The 15,415-nt window shown below is 38.6% G+C and overlaps 1 protein-coding gene across 1 annotated transcript in view; it reads right to left on the bottom strand.

Annotated features, from left to right (window-relative positions):
- Positions 1-880: 880 nt before the first annotated feature.
- Positions 881-15,415, bottom strand: part of ARSJ (arylsulfatase family member J) — a 92,553-nt gene continuing 78,018 nt past the window's right edge. Inside the window, exon 2 of the mRNA XM_055434500.2 lies at positions 881-5,056. Within this exon, the coding sequence (XP_055290475.2) occupies positions 3,658-5,056 (1,399 nt within the window). The 3' untranslated portion in view covers positions 881-3,657. The remainder of the gene's footprint in view (positions 5,057-15,415) is intronic.

Here is a 15,415-nt window from a genome sequence, read left to right as displayed (position 1 = left end):
GTTATATCATCTATTTTAAGATAACTCATTAATTTATGTGCCACTAAGAAAGGAAAACACTGACAGTCTGCCTTTGATTTTTAAGACTTATTTGAATATACAGTCGACAAAGCACAAACTCAAGAAATAGAACTTTATTCTACATAGTGAAATGAATATATTCTAGTAATGAAAAATTAAAAATTTTAAAAGTTGTATTATTGTCCATTTTAGTAATTTGGGTAAGTCTAACAATTCCTGTATAGATTTCCATACACTGTCAGAAGCTGTCCTTTGAATTCTGACATAAACACATTTAATAGTATGCTACCATACCACCTTGAGAGTCCCTTGGACTGCAAGGACTGATGCTGAAGCTGAAACTCTGATACTTTGGCCACTTGATGCAAAGAACTGACTCATTTGAAAAGACCCTGATGCTGGGAAAGATTGAAGGTGGGAGGAGAAGGGAATGACAGAAGATGAGATGGTTGGATGGCATCACCGACTCAATGAATGTGAGTTTGAGTAAGCTCTGGGAGTTGGTGATGGACAGGGAAGCCTGGCATGCTGCAGTCCATGGGGTCAGAAAGAGTTGGACACGACTGAGTGATGAACTAAACTAACCATACCAACTCAGGGGCTTTCCAGGCAGCTCAGTGGTAAAGAATCTGCCTGCCGATGCAGGAACTGCAAGAGGCACAGGTTCGATCCCTGGGTTGGGAAGATCCCATGGAGAAGGAATGGCAAGAAACTCTAGTATTCTTGCCTGGGAAATTCCATGGACAGAGGAGCCTGGCGGGCTACAGTCCATTGGGTCTCAAAGAGTCAGACATGAGTTAGTGACATTAAAACAACATCACCTCATACATTTCTTTTTAAAATTGATTTTTATTGGAGTACAATTGTTTTACAAAGTTATGTTAGTTTCTGCTGTACAGCAAAGTGAATCAATTATACAGAAACATATATCTGTTCTTTTTTCGATCTTTTCCCCCATATAGGTCATTACAAAGTATTGAGTAGAGTTCCCTCTGCTATACAGTAGGTCCTCGCTGGTTATCTATTTTCTATATAGTAGTGTATATATGTCAATCCCAATTGTCCAATTTACCCCTCCCCTCACTCTTTCCCCCTTGGTAACCCTAAGTTTTTCCCTACATCTGTGACTCTATTTCTGTTTTGTAATAAGTTCATTTGTACCATGCTTTAAGATTCCATATGTAAGCAATATGATATGATATTTGTCTTTCTCTAATGCACTTCGCTCAGTATGACAATCCCTAGGTTTGTCCATGTTGTTGCAAATGGCATTATTTCATTTTTTTATGGCTGAGTAAAATTCCATTGTTACCTCAAGAAACAAAACATTTGCTTACATTTCTTTAATCACAGTTGTAATATCACCCATCATGGTTGTAACTCTAGATTGTTCAAGTGTAAACACCTTGAGACTTACAGGCAGTATAAGGAGAAAGCACCTTAAAGACAACCCCAGGGTGGACAGGGACCACAGCATCTTTTCCTCCCTGATCACTCAGGCTAAACTTCATTACAGAGCGTGCTCCTTTAATCTGCCTCATGATGTCTGCATGTGTGAGTTTCAAACTAGATGTTCAACCACTCTAGGGAGGATCCATATTTTCACTTCTCTGTATCTTCCCACCATGTTCATGTGGTATAAGAGTAAGGTCATTATAAATCTTATTTATTAAAAAGAGAACACTCTTCTCCATGCAGTGAAAGTGAAAGTGAAGTCGCTCAGTCGTGTCCGACTCTTTGCGACCCCACTGACTATAGCCTACCAGGCTCCTCTGTCCATGGGATTTTCCAGGCAACAGTACTGGAGTGGATTGCCATTTCCTTCTCCAGGGGATCTTCCCACCCCAGGGATCGAACCCAGGTCTCCCACATTGCATACAGACACTTTACCGTCTGAGCTACCAGGGAAGTCCCCAGGTATAAACACCGCCTATTTGCAAAATCCATTTTATGTTACTATGTTTGTTAGCAAATCATACTTTCATTTGCCTATTTGTAAAGACTTTTGTTTGTTAAAATGACTAATGTAATTCTATAGAGACATTAAATCAGAAAAGCCACACAATTTTCTGGTGCTAAAAAATATGTCATTTTAATAATTAAGATACATAAATAAAGTGTTTATGATAGAAACAATAAAGTTGTCTCTCAATTCTATACAAACACTGAATTTCCAAGCAATTTGTAAGGAATATATTCATCTTCTTACATTCACAATAATGGTTGAACAATGATGTTTATCATTTTTTAATTTTTATATTCTACAAATTCACACACTATTAATTTATAGTATTACAGTGCTTGATAATCTTGACAATATGAAATAAAATTCTTCTAATGGTATGTAGAAAATAAAATAAAATAATTAAAATTCATTTGTATAACTTTTTATGAAAACAAAATAACATTTTTTCTGTAAAAATAAATTATGTACTTTGTGTTGAAACATCATTCTATTAAAGTGTTTAGAAAATAGTTACATTCACGTTTTGGCAGTGTGCTGAAACATTCTTATTTGCCATTCTCTCATGCATGATAAAGTGAGGTGCAAGCTGTTCACATGTGAGAAGAACAGCTTATTTTCACAGGAAAGGAAATGATGTATGAAATAGAATCCATTTTAAAAACCCAAGTGTCCTGTGACAGAAATACAAAAATTCACTAAGAAAAAAGCATTTTTCAAGGCCTTTGAGGTGATGCAACTTTTGACTAGACTTATCAAAGGTGGTTTTTAATCATTCTACCCTGTAACTTCCATTAAACTAGCATGTCCATTAATTGTGGTTAAAGTTTAATGTTATAATTTAAAACATAGTATTTGGTCAACTGACTGAAGCATGACAGCTGAACTCATCACTGACCACCTTTTATAAAGGAGCAAGAGAAACAAACATCTCCATTCTGCTTTAAGCACGGCTCCCAAGAGTAGCACCTTTGGCACTGAGAACAAATTTTCCAGCTGGCAGAAGTCTCTGGAGTAGCACAATACGAAAACTGTCTGATGCTGATGGCAGGGATCCTACAGAGTCAACTTTGCTGGTTCACCTAGAAACTGGTGGAAAACTTGGCAATGATTTACATTTAACCAGAGAGGAAAAATCCAACAAAGATCCAACAAAAATCCAACGGATCCAACAAAGATCCGTCTAGTCAAAGCTATGGTTTTTCCAGTAGTCATGTATGGATGAATGTGAGAGTTGGGACTATAAAGAAAGATGAGCACTTAAGAATGGATGCTTTTGAACTGTGGTGTTGGAGAAGACTCTTGAGAGTCCCTTTGACAGCAAAGAGATCCAACCAGTCCATCCTAAAGGAAATCAGTCCTGAATATTCATTGGAAGGTGTGATGCTGAAGCTGAAACTCCAATGCTTTGGCCACCTGTTGCAAAGAACTGACTCATTTGAAAAGACCCTGATGCTGGGCAAGATTGAAGGCAGGAAGAGAAGGGGACGACAGAGGATGAGCTGGTTGGATGGCATCACCGACTCAATGGACATGAGTTTGAGTAGGCACTGGGAGTTGGTGATGGACAGGGAAGCCTGGCGTGCTGCAGTCCATGGGGTTGCAAAGAGTCAGACACGACTGAGCTGCTGAACTGAACTGAACTGAACTGAAGACAGGAAAAAAATTTGTACTTATCCACGAGAAATCCCTGAATGGCAGTTTGGAAACGAGCGCTCTTTCTGCTGTTTCTTCTTCGTCTTACTTTTCTTCTGCTTTTTCTCAGCCTTCTTTTTGCTTGGCTTCTGTTTCTTGCTTTCCTCTTTATACCATGGCCCCCAGACTCCTCCGTTGAGCCGAGGGTTACTTCTGGGGTCTTTGGGGGGGTACCTGACAGGCACCGCGGTTTTGTTGAACTGGGAGAGCCTCCGGAGGAGCTGTTTTACGATCCCGGGATACCTATTGGAAAGGTCCACTCTCTCGTAGGGGTCGGCTGTGATGTTGAACAGCCACACGCTTTTGCCCGTTGACAAGGTAATTCGCTCACTGTGCCACCGGTTTGGCCCCAGGTTGCTGAAAGACTGGGGGGGCACCCAGTCACTGTATCCCGGGTTTCCTGTGAGCAGTTTCCAGTGCTGCACCCTGATAGCGGACTGAATGGCGGTGTTCCAGATCCCATAGCCTGCAGCCCAAGAGCCGTTTTTCGCCTTGGTATAAATGGGGTCAATGTTGTGCAAAATGTCTACACGGGGAGAACGAAGGCCTTCGCTTATTGTCTCCCAGACATCATAGCCATCCAGTTGAATGTTCTCATCAATCTGCCCTTCAGCCAGTGAAATCAGAGTGGGGTACCAGTCAGTGATGTGCACGAGCTCCTTGCACACGGTGCCCTTGTTTTTCAGGAGTGGGCTGTGCACGAAGCCAACAGCCCGGATCCCTCCTTCCCAGTAGGTTCCTTTGCTACCCCTGAGGGGCCAGTTGCTTCCTCCTGCTGTGGGCTGACCACCGTTATCCGAAGAGTATATGATAATGCTGTTGTTGTAGAAACCGTACGTCTTTAGAGCCAGGGTCACATTATTAATTGCTTCGTCTAAGCAGGAAAGCATGGCCGCATACCTGCGTCTGTTTATGTTGACAATGGATCTGTAGTGTTCAAAATACCTTCCAGGGGCTTGCAGTGGAGAGTGTACAGCTTGGTAGGCAATGTATAAAAATATAGGCTTTCTGGGGTCATGGGAAGCTAAGATCTGCTGCACTCTCTGAGTGTACATCTGTGTGGAGTATATGCCGTTGTCGTAGTCCCAGGCAGCATTGTCATTTTCGTACAAGTCATAGCCACACATCCTGGGACTGTCACATTTGTAGTGTGTATAGTAGTCGCCACTTCCCAAGAGGGAACCAAAAAAGGTATCAAATCCTCTCTTGGTGGGCATACATTCTTTTCTATAAAAACCCAAGTGCCATTTTCCAACCATATGTGTTGAATATCCAACCTCCTTCAGCTTCTGAGGTAGGGTTGCATTGTCCAGAGGTAAGCAGTTGGGCTGGGTAGGTCTTATGATAGAATGTTGAAGTCCGGTGTGTATCTGATACCTAACAAGAGTGAAAAAAATGTGTCAGTACAGGCTTAAAGAGAGAGTCCACAGAAAACAATGGGTCTTCTATTAAATGATGTTTCTATGAAGATAAATGCTACCCCAAATAAAATATGATCAATTCAGTATTTCTCCTATTGACCCAAAAGTCCTTCCATAATTAGCTACACATTTAACATTTGAAATGCATTTTCACTTTAAATCAGTACTTTTGAAACTAAGATTTCATTACTTGTTTCAAAGTCTTTTTAAAGTTCTTATAACAGAATTAATTTGAATAAACTTTAATCATTCGATTAATTACATGATGCACCAAACTAACATTATCAAGGAAAGAATATAAATTTCAGAGTGTTTGTAACCAAGCAGGATTCTGGGGATCCTACCATACAGGTGTGCTCATTTCACTTGCTGAAGGCAATGCTCAAAATTTTTCAAGCTAGGCTTCAGCAGTACATGAATGGAGAACTTCTAGATGTACAAGGTGGATTTAGAAAAGGCAGAGGAACCAGAGATTAACTTGCCAAAATCCTTTGGATCACAGAAAAAGCAAGAGAATTCCAGAAAAAAAAAATGTGCTTCACTGACTACACTAAAGCCTTTGATTGTATGCATCAGAACAAACTGTGGAAAATTCTTAAAGAGATGAGAATACCAGACCATCTTACCTGTCTCTTAAGAAACCTGTATGCAGGTCAAGAAGCAACAATTAGACATGGACATAGGACAACGGACTGGTTCAAAATTGGGAAAGTAGTATGACAAGGCTTGTCACCCTGCTTATTTAACTTATGTGCAGAGTACCTCATGAAAATGCCAGGCTGAATGAATTACAAGCTGGAATCAAGATTGAAGAGAGAAATATCAACAATCTCAGATATACAAATAATACTATTCTAATGGCAGAAGGCAAAGAGGTACTAAGAACATTTTGATGAGGGTGAAAGAAGAAAGCAAAAAAGCTGGCTTAAAACACAACATTCAATAAACTAAGATCATGGATCTGGTCCCATCACTTCATGGTTAATAGATGGGGAAGCAATGGAAACAGTGACAGACTTTATTTTTTGGGCTCCAAAATCACTGTGGACAGTGACTGCAGCCATGAAATTAAAAGATGCTCACTCCTTGAAAGGAAAGCTATGACAAATCCAGACAGTGTATTAAAAAGCAGAGACATCACTTTTCCAACAAAGGTCCATACAGTCAAAGCTATGGTTTTTCTAGTAGTCATGTATGAATGTGAGAGCTGGATCATCAAGAAGGCTGAGTGCCGAAGAATTGATGCTTTCGAACTGTGGTGCTGGAGAAGACTCTTGAGATTGCCTTGGACAGCAGAGAGATCAGACCAGTCAATCCTAAAGGAAATCAACCCTGAATATAACTGGAAGGATTGATGCTGAAGGTACAATACTTTAGCCACCTGATGTGAAAAGGCCATTCACTGGAAAAGGCCCTGATATGCTGTCAGACATGACTTAGTGACAAAAATAACAACAACAAGGATCCTATGGGACCTTCTCAGGACAGACCATGCTCCCTTCCCCACCACTCCCACACTTCCATGTCCTCTCCTGCTTCTTGTTTGTAGGAAAACTATACCCTTCTAGGCCTTCCCCGAATTCCAAAGAATATATTTAATCAAAGAATTGAGAAAATGCGAAACAAAGGAAAACATTCAAGCATGAAAAAATAATAACTTAGCCATTAAACAAAGTCAAAGAACTTTAGTTTCTCCTCAGTGGCCATAAATAATATTCTGAGCTTTATCTTTTAGCTATTTTGTAGATTCTGAAATTCCCACCAGGTGGAAGAAGTTAACTATATGCTGACCACAAGCACAAAGAACCCAGACCAGTTGGAACCAGAAAGTTGAAGATGTTGATTCCTGATTACATCACCATCAACCAATCAGAAGAATGTTCATCTTGGAGTTTGGGTCTTTTGAGCATTAGTTGCCTGGACTGCTTGCTTGGGGCCCTGCAATAAACACTTTTCCTTCACCACAACCCAGGATGAGTAGATTGGCTTTACTGAAGCCAGGTAAAGGGACTCAAGTTTGGTTTGGTAATATGCTGTTGTTGTTACTGTTGTTTTTGGTCTAAAGACCTCACATTATCTCCTAAATCATTTTTCTGAATAATTTATTTCAAGTTGATTTGAAAGTACTAAAAATACATATAAAATTATATAAAAATCTCCTGTTTGTCAAAACCTGTTAAATCTCTGTAGGGAGAAACAGAACATCTCTGAATCACAATATATTGTTGCTGAAAAGCCATTTTAGAAAGTGTTTTAGCTAGTGCTAAGGAAAGATTACATTTTTCCAAAAACAGTAGGAAATGAATCCTTTCATATGTTTCCCACTGTCTCTTTTTAAGAAAATTACATTCACTTACAATTTAGTGTAAGAAATTGAGGTAACCTTTCTATACATTAAAATTAAATATATGTTGATTTCTGGCATTTTTCTCTTCCTAACGATGTTTGCCAAGGGCTTTTATCCCCCTCAGAGAATGATTATTATCACATAAGTGTATGAATTTTCAATTGGGTCAAGATATGCCCACTAGTTCACACCATCTTAAAAAAGGACTAATTCTATAGTTTTATTATATAAGTTCAAAACAATTTTTGAATAGGAAATATAGACATTCTGAGAAAACAAAGTTTGCAAAAAGGGTTAGTGTAAAAATAAAAATATTCCTGGAATCAAATTACAAAGAGTTATATTGAGATAAAAAATAATTTAAAAAAATCAATTGAACCTTAAAGTCCAACATGTTATATATGCCTTGGATTGACTAGTTTATTCTTAAATGTTCAAATGATAGTATAATGCAACTGTGAGCTCTTTCAAAGTGTCAATTACAGTAACAGGCTGAAGGTTTATAGAAGCTGTAGTAATGTCCAGGCAGCATTCATTTGGGCCCCGTCTACTCTGCTTATCATTTAGCTGTTGAAGTTCACAATGAATACAGTAATGAACTCCAAAGAAACAAGGTTTTAATAAATATAATTTAGTCCTAAATTCATAAAGTATTAACTGCTCTTGAGAGTTTCTGATCCAGTTCAAGATCTAAAACATTAAGTTCTAAAACCACTAATTTTTGTATAAGTACATGACAAATTGGTAACACCTATCAACATAAACATTGAGGATATTTAAAAAGGAGAAATCTGTATGTTGTGAGACTGTGGGGAAGGATTTGTGGCCATGGGTTGCTAATTGTCTTATGTAGAAAGTGTAGTTGGCCGGAGTATCTATTCAATTCATTGAACAGCTAACCAACTGAAGTCTTTCTAATTAAAACTGGACACTTTTGCACCTAGTACTAAAGGCAAAGAGAATTGAGGCTTTTGAAGAGTGTAAAATAAAGAAACTGTTCACACAAAAAGAGTAGGCAAGAGGTCTGCTGCTTTCAGAAGATGGTACAGTGTTGGCAGACACAGAAGGGAGTACAGAGCTATTAATCAACTGTGTGGTTTCTGTCTTCTCCAGCGTAGAATGGTTTTCATATTGGAAAATTTAGAATCAACAATATAAAGGTTTGGCAGCAGCTCCTAACAGAGAGGACTTTCAGGGAAGCTCCTGCTTAAATGAGTTCAAGACTCTGGGACCAAATAGATGTTTGATGCAGCATTAGATGCAGGGGTTAAGGGTATGTCTTGTTTTGGGAGTCAGAGAAATCAGGGTTTGAATTTGTTCAACTGCTTATTAGCCGTGTGACTTTGAGCAGTACTAACCCCCCCCGATCCTCCATTTCTTCATCTGTAAAACAGGGATAATAATATATATTGGATTGCTGTAGTCCTGAAAGAGAGCATAGAATCTGATAAGGAGCGTGCATTCAATAAATGATAAGTTTTACTATTATTAACCCAGAGTTCTGAATCATGCTGCTAACATGTGTCTTTCAAGTTTCATAACTGACAGACCTTTCACATGCTTTTTGTGTTTAGTCCTCCTTACAACAGTGAGAAGTAGGATTGTTTAAGTTCATTTTATAGATGGGAGAATAGAGATACAGAGACTTCCCCCCACCGCCTCCAACCTGCTTTACCAGGCTGTGACATGGGTTCCTGAACAACACAGGCTAAGCTGGACACTTTTCCTGTCTCCTCAAGAGTTAAGTCCAGCACTTCTTAAAAAATCAAGGAGCAGAGGAAAGATACTGTCAGTCTTGAGAAGTTAATCTAACTTTCTAATTTTTTTTTTTTTAAGCTTCTTCATTTATTCAACTTTAAACACTTAAATGCACCAAAGAGCATGTGCATGTACATGGGACACAGGCTGAAGAAAGAAGGCCTATCTCTCCTAGGCCAAGTTGTTTCGGCATGATCACAAAAATCAACATGACTCCAAGTATAGCCAGAACCAAGGAAACAAAAAGGTTTCAGAGATGATAAATGGACTTTAAAAATTAAAATGAAACAACATAAAGTCTCAATTCCTGAAGACCAATGAATTATAAAAAAACATGAATCAGCTGCAGAAGCAGTAATAAAATAATCCTATTTCTGTGAGGGAAATTACTTTAAGGTTCCCAGGATAAACAATGAGTTGAGAATCACTAAAAAACCTTAGAACCAGAGATTTCAAACATCTGTCTTTCCATGCCTTTATCCTGCCGAACTTATTCCCAAAAAGGAACCAGAATCAGATTCCTATCAACGCAAGACTCGTTAGTCACGGAGTGAGGTCATATTAAATCAGGATTATGAGACTAACTTTCTAATTAAAGATAGGAAGAATTTATAAACCAAATAGTGAGGATTATGCTGATCCTAGAAAAACTTGAGAACGTATTTTTAAGTAGATAATTTTTGAGCATTTTTCTTTTAAAGCAAATTCAGTTCAGTTCAGTTCAGTTCATTTCAGTCGCTCAGTCGTGTTCGACTCTCCCGACCCCATGAACCACAGCACGCCAGGCCTCCCTGTCCATCACCAACTCCCGGAGTACACTCAAACTCATGTCCACAGAGTCGGTGATGCCATCCAGCCATCTCATTCTCCGTCGTCCCCTTCTCCTCCCGCCCCCAACCTTTCCCAGCATCAGAGTCTTTTCCAGTGAGTCAACTAGTCGCATGAGGTGGCCAAAGTATTGCAGTTTCAGCTTTAGCATCAGTCCCTCCAATGAACATCCAGGATTGATCTCCTCTAGAATGGACTGGTTGGATCTCCTTGCAGTATAAGGGACTCTCAAGAGTCTTCTCCAACACCACAGTTCAAAAGCATCGATTCTTCGGCGATCAGCCTTCTTCACAGTCCAACTCTCACATCCATACACGACCACGGGAAAAACCATTGCCTTGACTAGACGGACCTTGGTTGGCAAAGTAATGTCTCTGCTTTTTAATATACTATCAAGGTTGGTCATAACTTTCCTTCCAAGGAGTAAGCGTCTTTTAATGTCATGGCTTCAATCAGCATCTGCAGTGATTTTGGAGCCCCCCAAAAAAAGTCTGACACTGTTTCCACTGTTTTTCCATCTATTTCCCATGAAGTGATGGGACCAGATGCCATGATCTTTGTTTTCTGAATGTTGAGCTTCAAGCCAACCTTTTCACTCTCCTCTTTCACTTTCATCAAGAGGCTTTTGAGTTCCTCTTCACTTTCTGCCATAAGGGTGGTGTCATCTGCATATCTGAGGTTATTGATATTTCTCCCAGTAATCTTGATTCCAGCTTGTGCTTCTTCCAGCCCAGCGTTCCTCATGATGTACTCTGCATAGAAGTTAAATAAGCAAGGTGACAATATACAACCTTGACGTACACCTTTTCCTATTTGGAACCAGTCTGTTGTTCCATGTCCAGTTCTAACAGTTGCTTCCTGACCTGCATACAGGTTTCTCAAGAGGCAGATCAGGTGGTCTGGGATTCCCATCTCTTTCAGAATGTTCCACAGTTTATTGTGATCGACACAGTCAAAGGCTTTGGCATAGTCAGTGAAGCAGAAATAGATGTTTTTCTGAAACTCTCTTGCTTTCTCCATGATCCAGCGGATGTTGGCAATTTGATCTCTGGTGCCTCTGCCTTTTCTAAAACCTGCTTGAACATCTGGGAGTTCACGGTTTACATACTGCTGAAGCCTGGCTTGGAGAATTTTGAGCATGACTTTAAATTTAAAGCAAATTAGGTAGGGTCAAAGAGAAAAGTCCTGCCATGTTAGCTTTATTTTCTTTTTAAAAAGGAGGAGAATTAAGAAAATAGCTTAGGAATATGATTTTGTTGTTGTTTAGTCGCTACGTTGTGTCTGACTCTTTTGCAACCCCCTGGACTGTAGCCCACCAGGCTTCTCTGTCCATGGGATTTCCCAGGCAAGAATACTGGAGTGGGTTGCCCTTTCCTTCTCCAGGGGACCTTCCCGACTGAGGATCAAACCTGCGTCTCCTGCTTGGCAGGTGAATTCTTTACCACTGAGCCACCAGGGAAGTCCCAGGAAAATGATAGGCATTTGAAAAATCTGCCCTTGATTTTTTCTTTATAAAATAATGGAAAATCAACTGGATGACAGCCCTGCATATTCACAATAATAATGATCTTATTCTTTCATATCAGTTAATTGCAAAGAGAAAATTTTCATTAACATGATCTTCTCTGCTTTCCACAATTGTGTGGAACAGGCAGGGGGGTTCCATTTATTAATTCCAACTAACAACAACAACAATAAAAGAACACTGAAACTCAGAGTAATTTAGGGGTTTTCCTAAGTTTTATAGCTGTAAGTTTTGAGTTATGTACTGGAATCCAGACTGTGGGCTGTGGAAACTTTCTAGGGTATACTCACAGCTACAGTTCAGTTCAGTTCAGTTCAGTCGCTCAGTCGTGTCCGACTCTCTGCGACCCCATGAATCACAGCACGCCAGGCCTCCCTGTCCATCACCAACTCCTGGAGTTCACTCAAACTCATGTCCATCAGGTCGGTGATGCCATCCAGCTACAGTTAGACCCATGTAAAGTTTGGATTAATTTGTTTTGCTTTGTTTCTCCCCCTACTCCCAGAGCTGAGTCGGTTGTAAGTAACGATCCTACTAGCAATGAAGGTATGAGTTCTCTGAACCCTGGGATTGGGTGGAATCAGCACCATCAGTCATGAAGAACAGCACGGAATGTTAACAACTTTTCTTTTTTCAGGAAGGAGATGGCTGGGATCTAAGGAAGTTCTTGACAGTTTTTGGCTTGTCAGTGACACTGACTTGGCAACAACCAACTGGAAGACCAATCAGATAATTCTTCAAAAAAATTACAAAATAGCACATTGATTAACATTAACTAACTGGTTGAGAATTCCCAGTCTGGAAGGTAGTTTCTGAAACAGCACAACTGGACCCTTTCTTTGGCTTCAACTCATAGATTATTATTATCTATAATTTGAATAAAGAAATAGAAGACACGTTTATTATCTAGGAGGAATAGTTAAAAGTGGATAATGAAGACTCAAAGTAATCTAAGTGACCTGAATTGTTGTTGAAACAAATACAATGACATATACATAGAAAGTTAAGGACGGGCTTAAAGACTGATAGGGAATATATCAAAAAGATGTAGAATCCTAAATTAAGGGAGTCTTAATGGGCCTACTCTGGGACAATGCAAGCACCAAAATAAACAGTGACAGTAATAAATTACACCCACAGAATAGATCAGGAAACCTTGAATTCATACTAATATGAATAAGTAAATAGGAAAAGTTTGATATGTAATGTGATATAAAAGTACCTCTCCACAGACACTTATTAACTGTATATATGGAAAAGAGTAACCACACAGTGGAAGTGCTCAAATAACACATTAATCAAATGATCAAAGTTAACATCATCAGTAATCGGGACAAATCAACATCATGTGCTACCAGATAAGATGCAATGAGAAGAACATAGCATTGATTCTACAGTGTTCTACTCGAAAGTACATGATCTGAATCCAATCCTCAGTAACATCAGGGAAAACCAAACTGAGGGACATTCTACAAAAAAAGTGTCAAGATTATATAAGGCAAACAAGGACTAAGAAACTTCCAATTCGAAAGAGACTGAGGAGTCATGGTGAATAAATGAAATGTGTGATTCTGAACTGGAATGGTCACAATAAGAGCATGGTTGCAGAACTGGCAAAACCTAAATGCAGTCTGAAAACCAAATGTGAATAATAGTGTCTTCCTGTTCTTGATAGCTGTTTTTTGGATAATGTGGGTAACTATCTTTGTAGGACATACACAAAAAGTACTGGATATGATGGTCAGCAATTAACTCTCAAATGGTTCAGGAAAAGAAAGTTATTTATGTTGTGCTCTACTTGAAGATGTTCTGTAAGTACAAGATGGTTTCAAAATTTTTAAAAAGTAAGAAAATCTAAACAAAAGGCATTACAAATTAATTGAAAAAAAAAATCAACTGCCCACATGTTAGTTACATATGACCATGTAAATAACTCTGAAAAGTTGAATCTATCAGACTATGAATTTAACAGAAAGCAAAAAAGAAAAATACGAGCTCAAGTATATACACTGTACTATTTTATTAATTATAATAATTATAGAAATTATACAAAATAGAAATTAAGTTAGCTGTGGTAAAAATAAATATAAATAGAATTTCTGGCATTTCTTCTTACACTCTAATGAATTATCCTGCATTGCTCTTGGGTGTCAGGACTGCATCTGCAGATCACTGGTAGAGACAGGAGACTGTAGACAGATGGAAAGCAAAAACACAGAGTTTTTTAAGGCTACTGAAGTAGTTTGGGTCAAAGATGATGGTAGCTTGGACTACCATCTAGTGGCAGTAAAAATGGAAGTGGATAGATCAAATGTATGCTTTAGACTTAGAACTTTTAGGGCTAGATCAGTGAGGGAAGGATGATGCAAGGACAAAGGAAGAAAAATCAAGAATGACTTCTAGATTTGTGGCTTTCAGAACCTAGTGAATGGGAGATGGACCGTCTGGTCTCTGTTTCTGTAGTATATAGTTGGGACTAATGGGTAACAGTACAAGGAGGCAGATTTCAACTCAAAGTGGAAAGAAAAAATTCTAAGAAAGAAAAGAAACAAACACCAAAAAAATCCACCAAAGATACTATAAAAGGCACACCTGAACTGGAAAAGAAGTACTAAATGACACTTAAGGCTCCTTCTAGAAAAATTCATGGGTCAAGGACTGCAGCTTAGTGTTTCCATAAAGAATTCCATATAAGCTCAAAGCAGGTTTACAAAACCAAGTTTATATTATGTACAGACAACTGACAGAAGTTTCCACAATGTATCAATATGTATTTAACTTCTTTTGAACAATATAAAGTTAGATTAAAAGACATAATGTATTCTGAATAGACACTGTAATCATATTTGCTAAAAAAAACACTACTTTTGAAATTTAGTGGACTTTATTTGCCTCCATCTGGCTACCATGTGAAGAAAATTTCATATGAACAATAGTAAAACTAGAGCTGATGCCAAGTCTCCTTAAATCTACAATCACCATTCTCACTTTCCGCCAACTTAAAAGAAAAGAGCTAAGTGGACCTTTCAGCATGGCATTAGAATACATGAAGAGTTTTGTAATTTTTTAGAACATTAATTTATATGATTGAGTGCTGGTAGTAGCAGTAATTTTTTAATTCTCTTTTCTAAAAAGTGTCTAATTTTAAAATAATAATCTAATATTATTATTTTAATCCAGTTACACATTTAATGGAGCCTTACAAGTACAACGATGAAAGAAATGAATCCTAATAGTTTCACGCAGATTCTAAAGTCCAGGATGGTTACAGGGTACAAAAGCAGCCAATAGTGCAGTAAGTAATTGAAGGGAACAGTTTACAAATCAAACATCACACAGATATGTATCTTAGAAACATATAACTTATTTTCCATATTCTGAAAGGTGTTCCTTTATTACTTTCTTCCAAGTGGCATCCTTTTTTTTTGTCTCAAAAGTATAACTATTTATAGGTGCTAATTTCATTGTTTAGGTGGAGGGTGAGGGTGGGGGAGGGGTGTCATACCAAGTCTGTGCCTTGTCTTTCATCTCATGGACAAACATCCACTCATTTATGCGGCATAGTTTAGATGAATTACTTATTTACCACTCTTCTACCCACCATGAGTCAGACATCGCTAATTTTGGGGATGACAAAGCTGAACAAGATGGGTCCTGCTCTCAAGGAATTCAGTCTACATAAGCTACAGATAACAATGATCACGACTGGAGTAAAAGCTACAACAAACACAACCACAGCATTCTCTGGGTACTCACAGCAGGGTCCTGGTTCCTAGAAGAAACTAGGTTAGATCTGAGTGTAATCATAGGAGTATCTGGGTGAGTTTGGGAAAAGGACAGATATTTAAAATGTAGCA

This window comes from Moschus berezovskii, chromosome 5, assembly GCF_049115385.1.
Source record: "Moschus berezovskii isolate FMDL1 chromosome 5, NW_MosBer_1.0, whole genome shotgun sequence".
Classification (NCBI taxonomy): Eukaryota; Metazoa; Chordata; class Mammalia; order Artiodactyla; family Moschidae; genus Moschus; species Moschus berezovskii.
Note: the sequence above shows the minus strand (reverse complement) of the source record. Positions and strands in the feature narration are given on the sequence as shown.